At 45.3% G+C, this 17,214-nt stretch overlaps 1 protein-coding gene across 7 annotated transcripts in view; it reads right to left on the bottom strand.

Annotated features, from left to right (window-relative positions):
• Positions 1–4,443: 4,443 nt before the first annotated feature.
• The window catches only part of meis2a (Meis homeobox 2a), an 82,399-nt gene continuing 69,628 nt past the window's right edge, over positions 4,444–17,214 (bottom strand). For 3 of the 7 annotated variants that reach the window (XM_037071972.1, XM_037071971.1, XM_037071969.1), the window contains 4 exons: positions 12,025–12,083; positions 10,251–10,361; positions 9,634–9,732; positions 6,276–6,414 (listed from right to left, as the gene is read on the bottom strand). In XM_037071972.1, coding sequence (XP_036927867.1) covers positions 9,674–9,732; positions 10,251–10,361; positions 12,025–12,083 — 229 coding nt within the window. In that variant the 3' untranslated portion in view covers positions 6,276–6,414; positions 9,634–9,673. Of the gene's footprint in view, positions 6,415–9,633; positions 9,733–10,250; positions 10,362–12,024; positions 12,084–17,214 lie in introns of all 7 variants that reach the window. The other 4 variants (XM_037071973.1, XM_037071974.1, XM_037071975.1 and 1 more) reach the window with 3 other exon arrangements.

Below are 17,214 nucleotides of genomic sequence, written 5' to 3' on the forward strand. Positions count from 1 at the left end.
TTTTTTGAAGATAAACAAAAAACACCCTCATTTTTATTTTCTATCAAAATGCCATCGAATAAATAAGGGAAGCTCGCGCGCTCCGTGGAAAGGGCAGTTGGAGAGAGAGGAGCGTCAGCGGTGCGCGAGGAAGACTTGTCTGGTCCGCGCGCGCGTCTTCTCCCTCCATCCTCCTCCTCCTCCTCCTCCTCCTCCTCCATCCTCCTCCTCCCTCCATTGTCTGAGGGAAATACTATCATAAATGATAAATAGATAATGGAGCTGTCTCCCGCAGACACGTTCATCAGCGGTAAATGGGAGCTGGCGCGCAGGGAAGGCACCGCGGAGAATTAAAGGCGAAAGAGTTTTTGCAACATTCCTGCAGGGGGGATAAGTTGTTGACAATTAAAGAAAACACACACACACACATATGGAGGGAGAGAGAGGTCAGACACGCGTTTATAGCACGTCTTTTGGGGATATTTAGTTTGTATTTTTGCAAAAAAAAAAAAAAAAAGAAGAAGAAGAAAAAGACTCATTTGTGTTTATCTCTACATTTCAAGGATTTCTCTTCAAGGCCGGGGTGCTGTTTTTTTGGGGAGGGAACACTGCATCAGGTGTTGCAGACAGTTTCTTCTTTCCCTTTTTTTGGGGAGGCCAACAAAATAAATTAGAAAAATAATATTTGCGTGTGAAATCGCTCCTTAAACTTGCGCTCCGAGGTGGTTGGGGCAGCTCGGAGGGGGGTTCTTCGTGTGACTTTAGAAAACATTAAACAAGACGTGGATTTATGAGGCTCTAAGTCCGTTTGACTGGGTGTAATTCTATCTGGAGGAGCTGATTTGCTTTAGTTTTGTTTTTTTTTGTTTTTTTTTTTCCTAAACTGATGCACAAAAAGCAAACTGCGATTCACTCATTGTAAGAAAGTGAGGAGAGCAGAGAGACAATCATGAAACACAGAAATAAAAAAAAAATCACAACGTTGGGTGAAGTTTTGCTTCTAGGGAGTTTGGATTGTGCACGGTAACCTTTTTTAAAACAATTTTAAGAGAAGAAAAAGAAGATGAAGAAGAAGAGGCAGCCCCCCCCCCCCTCCCTCCCTCTCAAAGAAAAGCCTTTTCGGTGGTGCTATAATAAACCATTTTCCCTGGGCTTTATTGATCAGTCACTCTGAGCTAATGTAATTATCCTCATCAATAGGGGGACTGCGGGGAGAATCATTATGCGGCTGACATTGATAAATGATCAGCCAAATGCGGCCCTTTTTTTTCTCCTCCCAGGGACCCCCGCCTCTGACCCGCTCTCACAGGCCCACATAACGTAGTCATAGAAACACCTTATGGCAGGAGGAGAGAAAAACTGCTGAAATGTTAAAAAGAGAGAGAGAGAGAGAGAGAGAGAGAGAGAGAGAGAGAGAGAGAGAGAGAGAGAGAGAGAGAGGAGAGAAGAAAGAAAAAGGAGGGCAACACACACACACACATAGAAAAAAAAAAACTGTCCCCCCCAGAGCAAGCCATTTTGGGGAGAGCCAGCTGCAGAGCGAAGGACACTCAGCTCCTCTTTGCGTGTCCATTTTTATGACCACACTCCAAAAAAAAAAAAAAAATCAGCGATTTGAAAGGACGGCGCAAACAAAACTTTCTTCTTCTTCTTTCTTTTTTTTTAGGCTAATGTGTTCCTCTCTGGCTTGAGCATCTAAAAATACACCCCCACCCCCCCCCTTTAGATCACACACAGATGCTCTGCAGAGAGAAGCCAATAACGTAAGCATTATTAACATGTTGCCTCCACACACACACACACACACACACACACACACACACACACACACACACACACATAGTGTTTTCTAGTGTGTGTGCGTGTGTGTGTGTGGACTTTTAATATTGTTGCACGGGCGATATGCGAGCGTCTTCCAGAGGAGCCGGGGTCTGCATTGTGCAGCAGTGCAAGAGGGAATATATTCCTTATTTTATTCCTGCAGCAGCAGCCCGGACTGGCTTTGACAGGGAGGAGATGAAGGGGAGGAGTTGTTTAGCTCGGCTGGATCATCCATCATCCCTGTCACACCGAATCGGCAAAAGGAAAGCAGCAGAGGCAATCTACCTTCTGTCTCATCGGGGAGGAGGAGGGAGGGAGGGAAGGAGGAGGAGGAGGAGGAGGGTGAGGAAAAAGGGGGGGAGAGAAAAAAGAAAAAAAAAACTATTAATATTAAAATCCTCTCCATCCACAGTAATCCTCACGTTTTTCCCTCTTTTTCATCTGATAATCTCCGCACAAAACGGAGGGCTTCTTCCTTCCGCTTTATCCACGGAATAATAGAGAGCGAGAAAAACAAAAAAAGAAAGAGAATGAAAGAGGGGCGTTTTTAAATAGTTGAGAAGGAGACGCGTTATTAACCAGACTCTGGTAAAACCAGTAAATAACTACATTTTTAAAAAAAATAAAATCTGCCTGGTTAAGGCCTAACATGCCTCTTTGTATGTGTGTGTGAGAGAGCGTGTGTGTGGAAAGAAGCTGTTAAAGATGAACTGCAGGTATGATGTCCGGAATTTCTGTTAAAAAACCAAAGAAACAAGCTGCGTGACATTCAAACCAAACGCTGCAACAAAAAAAAAAAAAGAAAAAGGAAAAAAAAGAAAAAAAGAAAAGACCAAATAGGAAACGATAATGTGGGCAAGTAAAAACAGAATATTAAATAAACTGCTGGCGGAAGTTTGGAGATTTAAATGTTCCTTTTTCGAGCATCGCCGAAAATGTTCAGTGTATAAGAAGTGATTTCAATTACGGAAAAAGGGTGCAGTTTTGTTTTTATTATCTGCTTTTTTTTGTTTGTGTGTTTTCCTCATTTTTAAAACAAATCAGAACTGTACAAAAAAATAATAATAATAATAATAATATTGAATAATCGCATTAATAAAGGATAAACGAATCAGAATTTTCTTTTAGAGTTGATAATAATTTACGACAGTTTGTATTAAAGATTCAGAGCAAATTAATAATACAATTAAAAATTAAAATGATGAGGTTGTATTTGGGCCAGTGGTATATATGTTTTAAAGCAATTACTAGAAAAAAAAGGAACGTACGAAAAAAAGAAAACTTTTACACGTGAATAAGACTGCTGAATTTATGAACGAAATATCCCATCAGGCCGGTTTGTTTTAGAACAATGAATATAAAATATAAATACACTAAATTAATATTATAAATAAGCCTGCAGTTGTTGTAAATTCGGCCACACATTCTATTTGTTGATCCACACATGCGAGAGTCAGTGAGCAGCAGCAGTGTCCGTGATACAAAAAAAAAAGAAAGAAAGAAAAACTAAACCAAATAAAATATTAAAAACAACATCTTCGGCCTCGAGTCCGTCACAGCAGCAGCAGCAAGCAGATGTTTTAAACTTTCCGTGTGAAGGACAGAGAAAATATTTCAGCCGAAGCGATGTTGTCATTTCTGGTTTGAGGCTACGACTCGGATGGCCGCGGGCAAACACAAGGCGGAGAGATGGAGGAGGAGAGGAGAGCAGAGAGGAGAGAAGAGAGGAGAGAGGAGAGGAGAGAGGAGAGGAGAGAAGAGAAGAGAGGAGAGAGGATAGAGGAGAGGAGATGGACTATCAGAGCCCATCTGTGTGTCTCTCTCCTGGGTGGCGGTGCCGCGTTCGGCCGACAGGCGGCGCTGCAAAACGGCAGAAACGCACCGAGAGGAGGACCATCCATGGTGCTCACTGCAGGAGCGATCACACAGGGGACACATCCTCGGTTCTATTGTTTGAACGCCAGGGAGAGAGTGAAGGGTGAATCCATCTCAACTAAATTAACTTCTGTTTTTGTTTTGTTTGTTTCTTTTTTTCCCCTAAAAAGCCTTTTTTCCCCCCACATGTGTGTAAAATGTTATTTAATCTACATTTTATTCATCTGTGTTTATTCACATAAACTGGGATATTTTGAAGAAAATCAAGTATAACATTAATCTCCTGCAGAAACAATGTAATTTATCTGTCTTTATTGTCTCTTATATTTAAGATCTGGAGGCCATCGTTGAGCTTTTTTTAAACTTATTTTTCATTCATTTAGCAGCACATCACTGCTGACAGTTCATAATCTGGTCTAAAAAAACAGAAGTGAATTTGCTGTGACATTTGACAGTTATTTATAATTTCTGAGGACATGTTTACACTCCTAAAATCAAAATGCCAGGGCGAGATATTTTGTGGTATTTAAGAGGACATTCAGTTACCAAGTAGGCAGCTCAGAACAAGCTAGTGCCGGAAGAAAAGTGGGAACCCGACTGCTGACGATTTGCAAAAGTCAAATTTAAAATTAACTCCTTGTAGCTTGTCTTTCTTAATGTTAACAATAACAGTGATGATAATAATAATGAACCAGTTGATCGCATTGGAATTCAAATGGAAAGGTGGATGGAGACTCTGTTTATAACACAGTTAATCACACAAAAATCTAACAAAAATCAAAAATGAAATATTTATTACAGCATTTGTGACTGAACACCTTTTAAACATTACGTCACAGTCCTCATACAAGTATTTAATGTATTTTTGACAAAGCTTAAGGGAGACGGCATCTTATCATCTAGTGAGGAACACGTGCTGAAAAAGGAAGGAATTCATGGACATACAATATCAATGCCACAGCAGATCTGAAACTAGCAAAAACATTCTTTTTCAATTGAGGTAAACACATAGAATATCTAACATGAAACAATTAATAGACTGAACTCTGTACGAAGTTTGTTACAATATTCTCTCAGCTTTTTTTCTCCCCGCTCCCCCCCCCCCAAAAAAGCATTGAGTTCATAATTTAAGTTTTTTTTTTTTCCTTTTTTTTCTTGTTTTTTTGTCTTTTTAGTTATAGGTTTTTTGGTGCATCAACCATCAAATGCTTCTCCAGTGCCACAGAATCAACGTTTGTGTCAGTATTGTCCTTTTTATGGCAAGAGTGTTGATCCGCGGGGTAAAAAGAAGCGCCGTAGGATGTTGCTTTTTCCAACTTTTTAAGCTTCCTTCAATAGGCTCCGACCAATGAGAGTCCAGGGTACAAAAAAATAAAATAATATTAAAATAAAAATGTATAAAACCAACACAATCCAGTGCTTGGGCAATTCAAACAAAGAACTTTTTTTTTCCTTTAAAACCTACAGGGCAACATTCATTCATGAACCAAAGAAAGAAGAGGGGCATGACAAATGTTCAAACTGAATCTTCTGGAGAGATCCGGTGTCATTTAGCAGCCTTTTCCCATCATGCCCTGTTCTTATGGGGGACAGGACCTGATTGCCCTCTGTGGTTTGGAGCCTTTTTGAGATGTTCCATCTTCTTATTGTTTTTTTTCTTTTTTTTCTTTTTTTTTCTTTTATAGTGCTGTGCTGCGAGACAGTTTCTCCTCCAGGAAGGAGCACACACAGTGTGAGAGAGAGAAAAGGTTAACCTTTAATTCTAAAACTAGCTCAGGAAACATAAACCATGTGATCAACGAAAAAAATGCACAAGTTTTAACTTATTTATCTATACTTTTTATACTACAGTAGTTATAACTCTTGGAGTCTTTCTGTTTGTTTTTCTTTTTTTTTTAATCTTCCAGAGTGATTTTTATTTTGAGAAGCGTTTGAGCGCGTCACATGAAAGTGTACTCAACATGTTTATGATGGCGTGTGTGAGTGAGTGTGCCAAAAAAGAAAAGTGTGTGTTTCTTTTTTTTTTTTTCCAAGCGCGCACGCGCGTCTGTCCGTCCATTGCACACGTGTACGTCAGAACATCCTCCGTTGATCTTTACCAAAAGCCCAAGACTTTACAAAGTGTTCTTGTCAGCTTGGTCCTCCGTTATTTGGATGAAAGTAACAAAATTGACAAGTCTTTAAAAAAAAAAAAAAAAAAAAAAGAGAGAGAGAGAAAAAAAAAAGAATTATCACAGCTCATCTGGAATTCTGTTTCTTTAGTGTCAAATTCTGGTCAAAAGGGTTCGCGTTTTATTCTTAAAAATAGTCTCAAAATAGGATTTATTGTGGGCTGCTGCTTCTTCTTCTTTTTTTTTTCAAAACGGTTTTCTTGTAGTAGCTGCTGTTGTCGTGGTAGCAAAGTTCCCTTATACTATTGGGCGTGGATGTCCAGGCCTTGTCCTCCAGTACTGGGGTCGATGGGAGTGAGCAAAGGGGGTCTCTGTGCAGACATGGTCATTCCTGGGTGCGACGAGGGTCCTCCATGCATCAGCATGGCGTGGGGTGGGTGGTGATGAGGGTGAGGGTGGTGGTGGTGGTGGTGGGGGTGGTCGGGCAGGTACGCGTGGAGAGGGGGTCTGTGTCGGAGCTGGGAGGGGTGGGAGGTCATCTGATGGGGGTTGGTGTATGTATGCGGGGCCATGCTCATGCCCATAGGACCGCTCTGAGGTACGTACTCCCCTGGCATGCCTGGCAGACCTGAGACGAAAGACAAGACAGAGAGAGGAATGAATTCGCGCAGTCGATGAAAGTATTTTCCCCACCACCGTTAACAGGCCCTTAATTCAATTTATATATATAAAAAAAAAAAAGCAACCCCAACAACAAAGAGCTTAGCGGATTTTATGACACTGCGACCGAGGTGCTTTTAGCCCCGACAAGTAAAGAGAGACATTATTGCGCCGGGGCTATTTTAGGCTATGGTGAGTGGTTTACAATGCCCAATAGCGTTGTGGTCAGGTTCTCAGGTTGGAAAATGATCCCTCAGTCATCCACAAGACACTGCAGTCCTGGAGGATGTGAGGAAAAAAAAAATCCAACCAGCCGTATTGATGTGGAGAAGTGCTAATACTTTTACAAGTGGAGCAGTCAATTCCCCAGCCAGCTTTAGTGACAAACCGAACAGGCGCTGCTCTTCCCGGGGGAGCGCGCCTCTGTGAACATATTTGATTTAGAATCCCTTAAAGAAGTTATTAAATAATTTAGGACCGGGTTAGTGAGCATTAAAGGCTCGGTTCCGCCTCCGAATGAAAGCATTTCTTCTTTTTTTTTTGACAAAAAAACAAAAAACTGCTGGAAGTAAAGGGAGATAAACGAAGAGGAAGAGCAGGTGGGGTGTGTTGACGTCCCCCTTAAGATGGACTCCGCTTCATATGTGTAGAGGCCTCAGCATGCTGGCATCTCTCACACTGTGACAGGACCCGGGACACAGAGCTGGCTCAGCAGTGCCACTGTTTGGCTTTTCACACGGGCTGTTTGTTGTAATCAGGAAGGGGAAAAAAGTAAGATGTGTGTGTGGAGGGAGGGGGGGTTGCTCCTGGAGCCAGGGGCTGGAGTATGGGAACACGGCTGGTCTACAGGGCCTGGACCTTGGGGAGAGACAAGCGAGAGAGCAGGGGGTCCCTAGCTGGAGCCAGGGGGCCTGGGTCTGCTATTGGGTCTGGGCTGACCTGCTTTGTAATGTGAACCCCTGGGGGATTAGAAGCTGTAATAGGAGGGGAGAGGTCGCCGCAAGGTCACTAGGCATGCTCACTCTCTGCATTCCTCCACCTTAGTACACTGCAATTAAGAAATTACACTGGAGGGCCCGGTGAGGGGAAGAGGAGGAGGAGGACAGAAAGGAGAGAGGAGGAAAAAAAAAAAAAAGAAAGGACAGCAAAGGCCAAGATTAATGACCATTCTCATTGGTTGAAAGCTGTGCCATTTTCTAATACTCCCACTTCCATGTCAGTTCATTCGAAATGCACGTGTTTGTCAGAGCAGGTCTCTTAAAACCTCACTACCGGGGTCATAAAATAAATAAATCATCCGGGGTGTTGGGGTATGATGGGGTGCCCTCACCTCCATATAACCTGGAGCAGCTCCTGTTTAAAAGGGCCCGGCAGATGTTTTTGACACTGTAAGCTGGTAATCTCCAGCCTTGTAAGCCGCAGTCATTCCGTTAAGTAGATCTGAGACCCCCCTCCTTTATTAACAAGAGTGGTAAAACCATCTGAAGACAATAACCGAGGATGGACAGACCGGGGCTCTCTCCCTCTCTCTGCATGCTCGCCTCCCTCGCTGCACTTCTGTTATGGCACAGCGGTCCTGCTCAATGGCTGTCCATAATTAAGTACCAAATATACCATATTGTGTGGCTGTGTAATCAAATCAAGAGAGGATAATATTCCTCTGTATTAAGCTATTAATGTAATTGGTCATGAAGCATAAAGTGTGTTACGTAATTAAATAGTCTCAAAATTATATGGGCCCTATATTAAGAATTAGCCAACCTGAGCAAATGTTGTCTCTGTGTGGCTGTTTTAGGGAACATTGCTTCCTGATTTTTCTTTTTTTTTTTTTTTTCCTCTCTCCCGCTGCCATTAGCAAAGACAGGAGGGGGACGAGGGAAAACGAGCGAGAGACAGAGAGACACACAGGGAGAGAGAGAGAGAGAGAGAGAGAGAGAGAGAGAGAGAGAGAGAGAGAGAGAGCAAGGACTAGAGGGGTGAAATGATGTCTGTCGGAAGAATTGCCGCTGTGACCCTTCGGAAAATCCGGGCTCCATTTACATATAAAGGGTTCTTTTAATCAAGGTAAGTGTTATTATATTGTGCCTCATTGGGCAAAGGGAGTTTAGGTGTTAAAATAAAATCTCTTCTGCCCTGCCGCCTTCGGGATGTGATATGTCTTGATTTTTCAAATGTCAGCACTGTGGCACTAGCGGGAGGCGGAATGGCCGGCTTAATCAGACCGCCGCCATTTAGCTGTATAAGGGGTTGTGTGTGTGTGTGTGTGTGTGTGTGTGTCCGAGGCCGGGAAAGAGTGCATCTGCATGTGTGCGGGAGATCGCCCCCCCTTCCTTTTTTTAAGATGCAGTCATGCTTGTGTCTACAACCTTATAAATTTATCTCAATGTCTCCCCGCTCTTGTCTGCCAGTCTCAGGTCAGGCTCGTCGCCGGCCCCCGCCCCCCCCTTAAATCGTCTCCCTCCAGTAAAAAATAATCAAAACACACAGCTTCTCTATCCCCCCACCACCCATACACCCCCTCGCACTCATTCCTCCCTTTACACAGCTTCAAACCAAACCCCCAGTGAAGGATCGGCCATGTCACCCGCGGCCCGTATATCTCGCTCTGGGACCGTAATGTACTGCGGTGTTCCCGTCTTTGCATATAAGATAATTTGGGCATCAATCCTTCCCCGGACAGATTTATGTCACTCGGAGGACAGTTTCACTTCTCCTTCTTTATCGCTTCACTGGAGCCTGCTTAATTTCTCCCCGTCAGCCCCCTTCCCCTGGAGATGTTATTTTTTCCCTAAATGTCCAACATTTGCATTGGCTGTCCGGGATGCGGAGAGCGATGGCGCTGTTGTGATAAATAAATTTGTGCACCGCCATGCCAGGTTGGTTTCTTCCCCCTCCTTCTTCTGTTGTTGTTCCCGTTGTCTGGCGCCACAAGTCGGGTCCTCTCTGTCCCAGGACGGTCCCCCCCCTCCTTTTCCCCCCAAGTCTTCAATTCATTCCCCCCGCCACCCCTTCAAAACACCCATGCATGCTAGCTCGTAGCTGCCAATGCTCGGAAGCTCGCTGCAGAATTACGGCCAGGGTAAGATGCTGGTGAGGTGAAAGGGAGTCGTGGGAGGAAGGGAAAAAAAAAATTTAAACCCACAGCCCCACAGTGTGAGAAAAACAAGAAAAAGAGCCCAGTACTTACTTCCCCCTTTTTCTTTGCGTTTTGCTTTACAAGATGGAGGTTACATGTAGTGCCATTGCCCATCCATGCCCATATTCATCCCCATTCCACTCATAGGCCCTGGAAAGAGGAGATAAACGCCAGAAGAAGGGTCAGCAGGAGTTTGAATCACAAAGGAGGGTCAGAGGAGACCCATTGGTAGAGAAAAAAAAAAAGGATGAGGTCTGGTTAGCTGAGGATGAAAGATGATGAGGGAGGGTGGGAAGGGGGAGTGACGGATGTAAAGAGGTGTTTTCATTTTGCATTGCATCCAACAAGTCCCGTTTCTTAGAATCAGTCGTGAGGGATTTTTGTCCCCAGATGCTTAAGATTAGCAGAAAAAGAAATAAGCAAGGCAGGCAACAGACTTTAGAAGATAAAGCGTTATCGTGGTTGAGTAGCACTTGTTAGTATTAGGTTTACTGACACGGGGACCTGCGCCTTGCTGAGGTCACTAAATCTCATGCTACAAGACAAGAGGGATCAGTGTCGATCAGCCCCCCCAACACAAAAACCGAAGGGTGAAACCGGTGTCCGGTAAGGCAGGCATTACGTTAGGGCAAGAGGGGGAAGAGAATGGGGGGGACGGACGCACTTACCGGCTGGTCGGATCCCCATGTGCTGCTGACCGTCCAGCACGAAGCTGCCCATCGGCTGGCCCTCTGGACTGTACGCCGCTCCTTGGCTCACTGAAGGATCAAGAAGAAAACCTGATTGTAGTCAAAACGTGGACATGAAAAAAGGGAGGGGGGGGAAGGGGGGTGGAAGGGGGAGAAGAAGAGAAAACACACCAGACAATCAGCAATTGTCCCAGCTTCAGCCCAAACATACTGTAAGACATTGTGCTCATGTTTGTGGACCGCCTCGGCTGACGCGTGGCATGCAAACACGCATACAGTAGGTCCCCCCCATGCATACATGCAAGCACACGCACGCTCGCAATCTCGCGCACACGCACACAAACGGCCAGTGTCATTCAAAACCACACATACAGGAGATACATTGTTCTCTAAGCGAGAGAAGAAAACATGCAGTTTGACGGGATGAGAAGAATTTAAGCTCTGGCAGGCGAGTCACTCAGCTGTCATATGCTCTTCATTCTAAACATGGTTTACCTGTCACGATACAGACATCAATGTCTACCTGGTTTCCATCTATTATTAGCCCTAATGACCTAATGCTCTTCGCAGACTGCACAAAACAAATGTATTCTAGGACTATAGCGGTATTATCTTGGATAATCTGTAATTCGTAAAGATTAGCGTGGCGCTGTTAGTCACGCCGTTTTCTGTAGAGATCGTTGATCGGCGCACATTTGTTGCGCCCTGACAAAGATTCCACACGGGCGCAGTAATTGCGGAAAAAAGAGTCACCCACATCTCATTTTAATTCATTTGAACAACCTCCGCCCCGGTGTGTAGGGACCTCTTTTTTTTTTATTTTTTAAGACGGTGGAGCTTACTAATCAACGAAAAAAAAAAACAGCTTTTCCCTCCCTGAGACAAATTACTTGGCTTCTTTTTGGTAATGCCACAGTCAATGAAGCTTAGAGAGACTGAATCATTCCACAGGATCACACAGTGGGGTGTGTTTACTACTCAGCTTGTGCTCTTTTTTTTTCTAATCTGATCTCAATAGATCGCAATAAATGCATTATCAATTAAGAATATGAAGCCTTCCCTAATCTGTTTTCAAAGAAATGGAAATCCCAGATCAGAGCTGAAAATACATGAACTGATGCTGGTAAACTTCCGGTCTGGATGTTTCAAAATGCCCTGAGTGACGACTTAAGATCAAAATTCAGAACCGTGATCCTTGAGGGAATAAAATGTAAAAAACGCAGGAGGAAATAAGTGAGGGGAAACCCCCACCCCCTTAATCCTAGTCTGGTGGAAAAAAAATAAAAATAAAAAACAAAAACAGCATTAAAAAAAAAAGGAGATAACTCATAAAATGCTGCCAGCGTTTCTGGCACTCCTCTTGTGTCCAATTAGTAATTCACAGAGAGAGTGCTAATATACCTCTCTCTCCACTTAGACTGGGAAATCTCCAATTAGAGTCAATCAGCAAACGGCCCGCACCACTCATAGAGAAAATGGGGAAGAGGAAGAGGGGGGAGCAGAAGGGATTTTTTTTTAAAGGAGGGTGGGGGGTAGATGTAGGATGCCCCTTTAAAAAAAAAAAAAAAAAAAAATCCGGGCTCCAGGCATGATATGCATGCCAGTGAAGGATTTATAGAGAGGGTGTCTTCATGCTGGGGAAAGAGAGAGAGAGAGAGAGAGAGAGAGAGAGAGAGAGAGAGAGAGATAGAGAGAGAGAAGCAGCACTCAGCTGTACATCAGCTGAGATGCCCTTTTTTTTTTTTTTTTTTACCTGCTCGATTTGACTGGTCAATCATGGGCTGTACTATTCTTCTCCTGGCGTTAATGAACCTGGCAGAGAGAAGGGAAGGGAAGAGAAGAGGAGAGGAGAAAAACCAGAGAGAGAGGAGAAAAACAAACGTTAAATCAACCCCGCATTCACACGCGGAGAAAGATTCATCACAGGGCACCACAAAGACAAAACAGTTTTGCATGACTTAATGGCAACATTAGCCACCGAGTCCTTGAGAGAGGCGCTCACAACAAAACAGCGACAAACAAAAGGGCAATTGTGTGCTGACTTGGGAACCCAGTGAGGGATACTTTTAATGTTCCTTATGATCTATTCCCCCCTCTTTTAATAAAGCTTTTGATTACGTTTGGTTGCTGTGGGCACCGGGGAGACATTCCTCAAGTATTAAGTGCAGCTCGGGCACAGAAGAGCCCTCGTCGTGGCACATCTCTCTCTTCCTCTGTCTGTCTCCGTCGCTCCGGCAGCATACAGTATCCCGTCTGCAACTCCTTTTCCCCAAAACAACATTACTCTCGGGTGTTATCACCCACTGGTATTTAAAAGTAAGCTTTAAGTTAGCAAAGTGCAGGATACAAATGGTTCCTTTCATTCCACCACCCCCACACCTCCCACCTCCAACCCTTCCCCTCTGTGGGACCCCCACTCTGGTTGCATTGTAGGGGGTTCTGCTCCCCTTCCAGCTGTCTAGAAATGAGGACCAGGCATGGGCCACTCCGTGCTTTCACAAGGTATTGTTATGTCAGCGAGCCCATCAATTAGGCTGTCTGAAGTTTTATCACCACCACAGCAGCGAATAAGTGCAGCTCCACAAAGCCTCCCCAGCCGGCCTTGCTCCTGTGGCTTTTGCAGCGCTGAGCCGGAGGTCATCTGGAGGTGAATGCCAGCCATGGGCAACCTTTTTAACTTGGAATGGGGCGCCCTGGGCCGTGGCGATGCAAACTGGCCACTCTGGCCGAGCGAGCTCTCCACGTTTCTCTTTCTGTTTCTACCGAATTTCTCTCTCCGTTCATCTCTCACTCACTTTCACTTACTAAAAACGCAGCCTGGACTGTAGCACTACAGGTACCACCATGTGGTTGATATTAAGGAGGGGTTTCAAATCACGTTGGAGCTGTCCAGCGTGGAGTTCCAAAAAAGCAGAAGAGAGAGAGAGAGAGAGAGAGAGAGAGAGAGAGAAAGAGAGAGAGAGAAAAATAAAAGGCCCCGCCGCCCTCCTCTAACGCACGGGCCGTGGCACCATCAGCACAGCTAAAGAACTGGTCATTAGAAGGAAGGGAGAGCTGGAACCAATTTGGGCTCCTAATCCCCCATGAAGCCCTGATACCTGCCCTTACCTTCTCCAATGAACTTAAACGCCTGTAATCTGCCCGGCTCAAAGTGACATGGTTAAACGTACAAAATGCACGGTTGGGAAAAGAGAGACGCGGTGCTCATTTGCCAGGGGGCATCCAGAGTGCAGGTACACGCAGGGGTGCCTCGGGCCCCTGAGAGAAAAAAAGATGAAACGCATCCATATGAGAATGAGAGAGAACGGAGGAGGACGGGAAGTGGAGTGCGAGAGCGAAAGAGCTGGATTGGAAATGATATGATTGTAATGCATGATTTGTGATTTAAGGGGAGGAATGAGGCTTAATTTTTATTGACTGCGAAAGTATTTTTATTTTTTTTTTGACAGAACAAAGGGGACAAAGCATTCTTTGACAGTTATGCTGTCAGAAATGCCTGCAGTGCTTCTAAGAGGAAGACGCTTCCAGCATCAAAACCAGCTGAGCAAGTAAACAGTGAGACATTCCTGGTATAACGCTCCCTCTTTAAGCTCAACGTGCAAGGCCTGCCAGAATATATGTCCTGCTCTCTCTCTTACTAGACGCACCAAGGGGCTCAAAATCACAACCATGTGCATTCTTACCTATTCTGGGACATAACCATAAACACATAATATTAGGAATGTTCTTCCCAGGTGCTAAATTTGCCCACTTGGTCTACAGCGACTGCAGAGGAAATACTCTCTGCGCCGCTGTATGATCAACATTTCAGATGTCTTTCATTTTTTCTAAAGGTTCCTTCCTCTCATGTTCTAACAGGAAGTGCGTTACATGAAGAGCACAGGAATTAATTGATAGTTGTCAACTACTAAATTAATCACCAACTTGTTTGAGCAATTCATTGAGGAAAAAAAGGTCAACACTCTCAGTTTTCAGCGTCTTTAATGTGAATACTTTTCAGTCGTGGATGAAACAAAACATTTCAGGACGTCATCTTGGGCTTTGGGTTTGTCTAAACAATGACAAAAGAAAGCAATCACTAGTTGCAGCCCAACTGTGAACACAAACACATGTATATTCAAACATTTTCCCTGAGAAGGACCTGCTTCTTGTCAACATTCCCTGTTGGCTAACCACGACCATATCACACACTCAGCCACACACACACACACTCACAAAGGCTCTGTTTTTGTACGCTAAACAAGTTGCCACAGTAACCAGGAGGCGATGCGGTGCACTAGAGGGAGTGGGGGGTGACCAATGGGCCCCTCTCGTGGCCTTAGAGCACCTTTTATCAGTCTGAGTAAAGCCAATTGAGATTATCAGACCCAGGCCTGATAACACTGTTTTCCCTCGACCCGTGAGCTGCTAATGGTGTGTGCTTAGAACAACACGACCTGGAATCCTCCGGAGATGAAGGCCAGTCAAACCGGGACGGACGGATAGATGGATGAATCTGAGGGACCCGAAAGGCCCCTGAGAGAGACACAGAGGTTGACCACAGGGACTGAGAATTCCCAACCGCTCGCTAAAAACGTACGTGCGCGCTGTAAATCCACACATCGACACCGTGGACACGACCACAACCACCGCCAGTGTGTCTGTAGGCTAACCAGAACACAGGAGGCTCACAGGGGACACCGGCTAAAAAACCTCCAAGCCGAAGCCCGTGTTTTATTATCTACATCTGGTGGTCTAGCTTATTATGGCCTGCCTCTGCTCAGTGTTAGAGCGCAGAAACGCCAACACACACATGCACACTCGGTACACAGAGTGCCTCTCAGCATGGGAACTCCATGCTGTCTTCAAACAAATAATTAAAGGCAAGGTTAGGGGGTCGTGTGGAGGTCATTCCTTGGGATACAGCTCAGAATGTGTACATTACCCCTGGAGAAAGTGGGGCCAGTGGGGGCAGCGGCCCACTGCTGTTTTAATGCGGGCGAGCAGTTCACTCCAGCCAATAAGCCTTGAACACATTTTCAAGTCGCGTATCAAAAACTGTCCTCGCAGTGCTAAGAATGCTTTGGAAAGCCCGTGTGAATATGTATACGCACTCGTCAGTCCAATGCGTGTGCATGCGCATGTCAGCGCATTCTTCCCACGCGGCCGCCAATTGGCCTTCGGTAGCACTCCCAGCTGAAAATGAGCCACACGTGTGTACAAACACATGTGTACGGACGATCCGCATCTCCGCTGGAAGACTTGGAGCGGTGCTAAGTTTACTAGCGTGCCGTGGCTGGCGCAGGTCGCAGAGGAAAATAACAGACAGATATGAATGATGGAGCCAGCGCAGCGGGAGTCCACTTGACACAGGGTCTCCGCTAGGCTGGATCAACACAGCATCCCTGGTTAGTAATATCTGCTCACACACACGGGGAGGGGGGGGGGGGGGGTTCAGAGAGTGTCTGCTTAGGTGTTAAATGCCCTGGCTAGCATACAGTGTTATGCTACACCCGGTGTGTGTGCGAGTGCAGGGGGATTGAGGGTAAGGGTTGGTCAGAGACAGAGGAGGTCTAATAGGGAACTTACATAATCCTAAAACATACCATGTGCCTCTAAAAGTCCAACAAGCCAACTGCTTGCGGGAAGTTTGAAGACACAATCTTCAAAAGCACCAACACGGCAAAACCAGTCCGTCTGACTCAGTGCTTGTACTTATTCGTTTTTTTTTTTTGTTTTTTTTTATCTTCCCCCTCTTGCTTCCTCATCTCAATCTGTCAGAAAGGCCTTGTTTCTGGTTAACTGACTTGCAGCCACACCTGGTAACTCGCTCCTGTTGTCAGCATTCCTTCCCTGAGAAATCGTCATGCCAAACCACCCTACCCTGGAGCACGGCCAAGACAAGAGCGAGGGAGAGAGAGAGAGAGAGAGAGAGAGACGAGAGGGAGGAAGAGGAAGAGAGAGAAAGAGACTCGCTGCTTGGCTGGCCAATTGCTGCGGAGATCGGAAGGAACGCAGCCAATCAGGAGTAGGGTCACTCGTTTGACGAGTTTGCGATGAAAGAAAGAAACCGAGCCAGAGTGAGACCGGAGAGGGAAACAGGGAAAGACTAAACATGTCTTCTCCAAGGACTGAGCGCCAGACTGCTCCGAATGTAGCCCTGTAGAGAGCGCTCGCAGAAACGTGTGACACAGAAATCGTTGACAGTTTGTTGCCTTCATGGCTGACCTGCACATGCCCATTTTGCCAGGGACGGGGGGGGCAAGTTTTCTGTTTGTCAGTCAAACCGCTGGGCCCCTGTACGTCTTTGCAGGAAGATTAGATGCAACACAATCTGAATTTCGAACGCGCTGAACTCGATCCGCGATCGCTGCTCGCAAACATGACCGTCCTCTGTTTCCTATTAAAGCTCATTGCTTCCATATTTCTGCTTCAGACAGAAATAAAGATTCCAAACCTCCAGCGATTGAGTCACAACTCACTGGAATCAAAGGAGGAAGGCTTTAGTTTGATCCTCTCCCCCCCCCTCCCCAGAAAAAGAAAGAAGTAAAACATTCAGTGTCCTTTGACCAGGAAGTGCATGCAAATTAACCCCATGAGGAGGGTGTGTTTAGTATAAGCAAACACTAATTATGGTCCGGTCAGACAGTGGGGCAGTCTGGGGCTACTGAACCTCCAACACTGATCTACTGTAGTGTCAACAACACTGATTGAATCAGCTCACATGGTCCTAACAGGCCCCCTGTAACAGTTTATACATAGCTTGCCACCAGACTGAACCTCCAGTATCTGTGGATTTATCATAAACTATCACAAAGGAGCGTTTCACAGGCTCCACTCCTCCAGGATGGAGATAAAGGACAAAGAGAGATATGACAAGAAGGGGTTGGCAACGAGGAAAAACCTTCCTCGAGCTTATCCTATCAGAGGCAGAGTTTCCCTTTTCTCGATCCCTTCTTCCCCT

Source organism: Acanthopagrus latus, chromosome 16 (genome assembly GCF_904848185.1).
Source record: "Acanthopagrus latus isolate v.2019 chromosome 16, fAcaLat1.1, whole genome shotgun sequence".
Taxonomy (NCBI): domain Eukaryota; kingdom Metazoa; phylum Chordata; class Actinopteri; order Spariformes; family Sparidae; genus Acanthopagrus; species Acanthopagrus latus.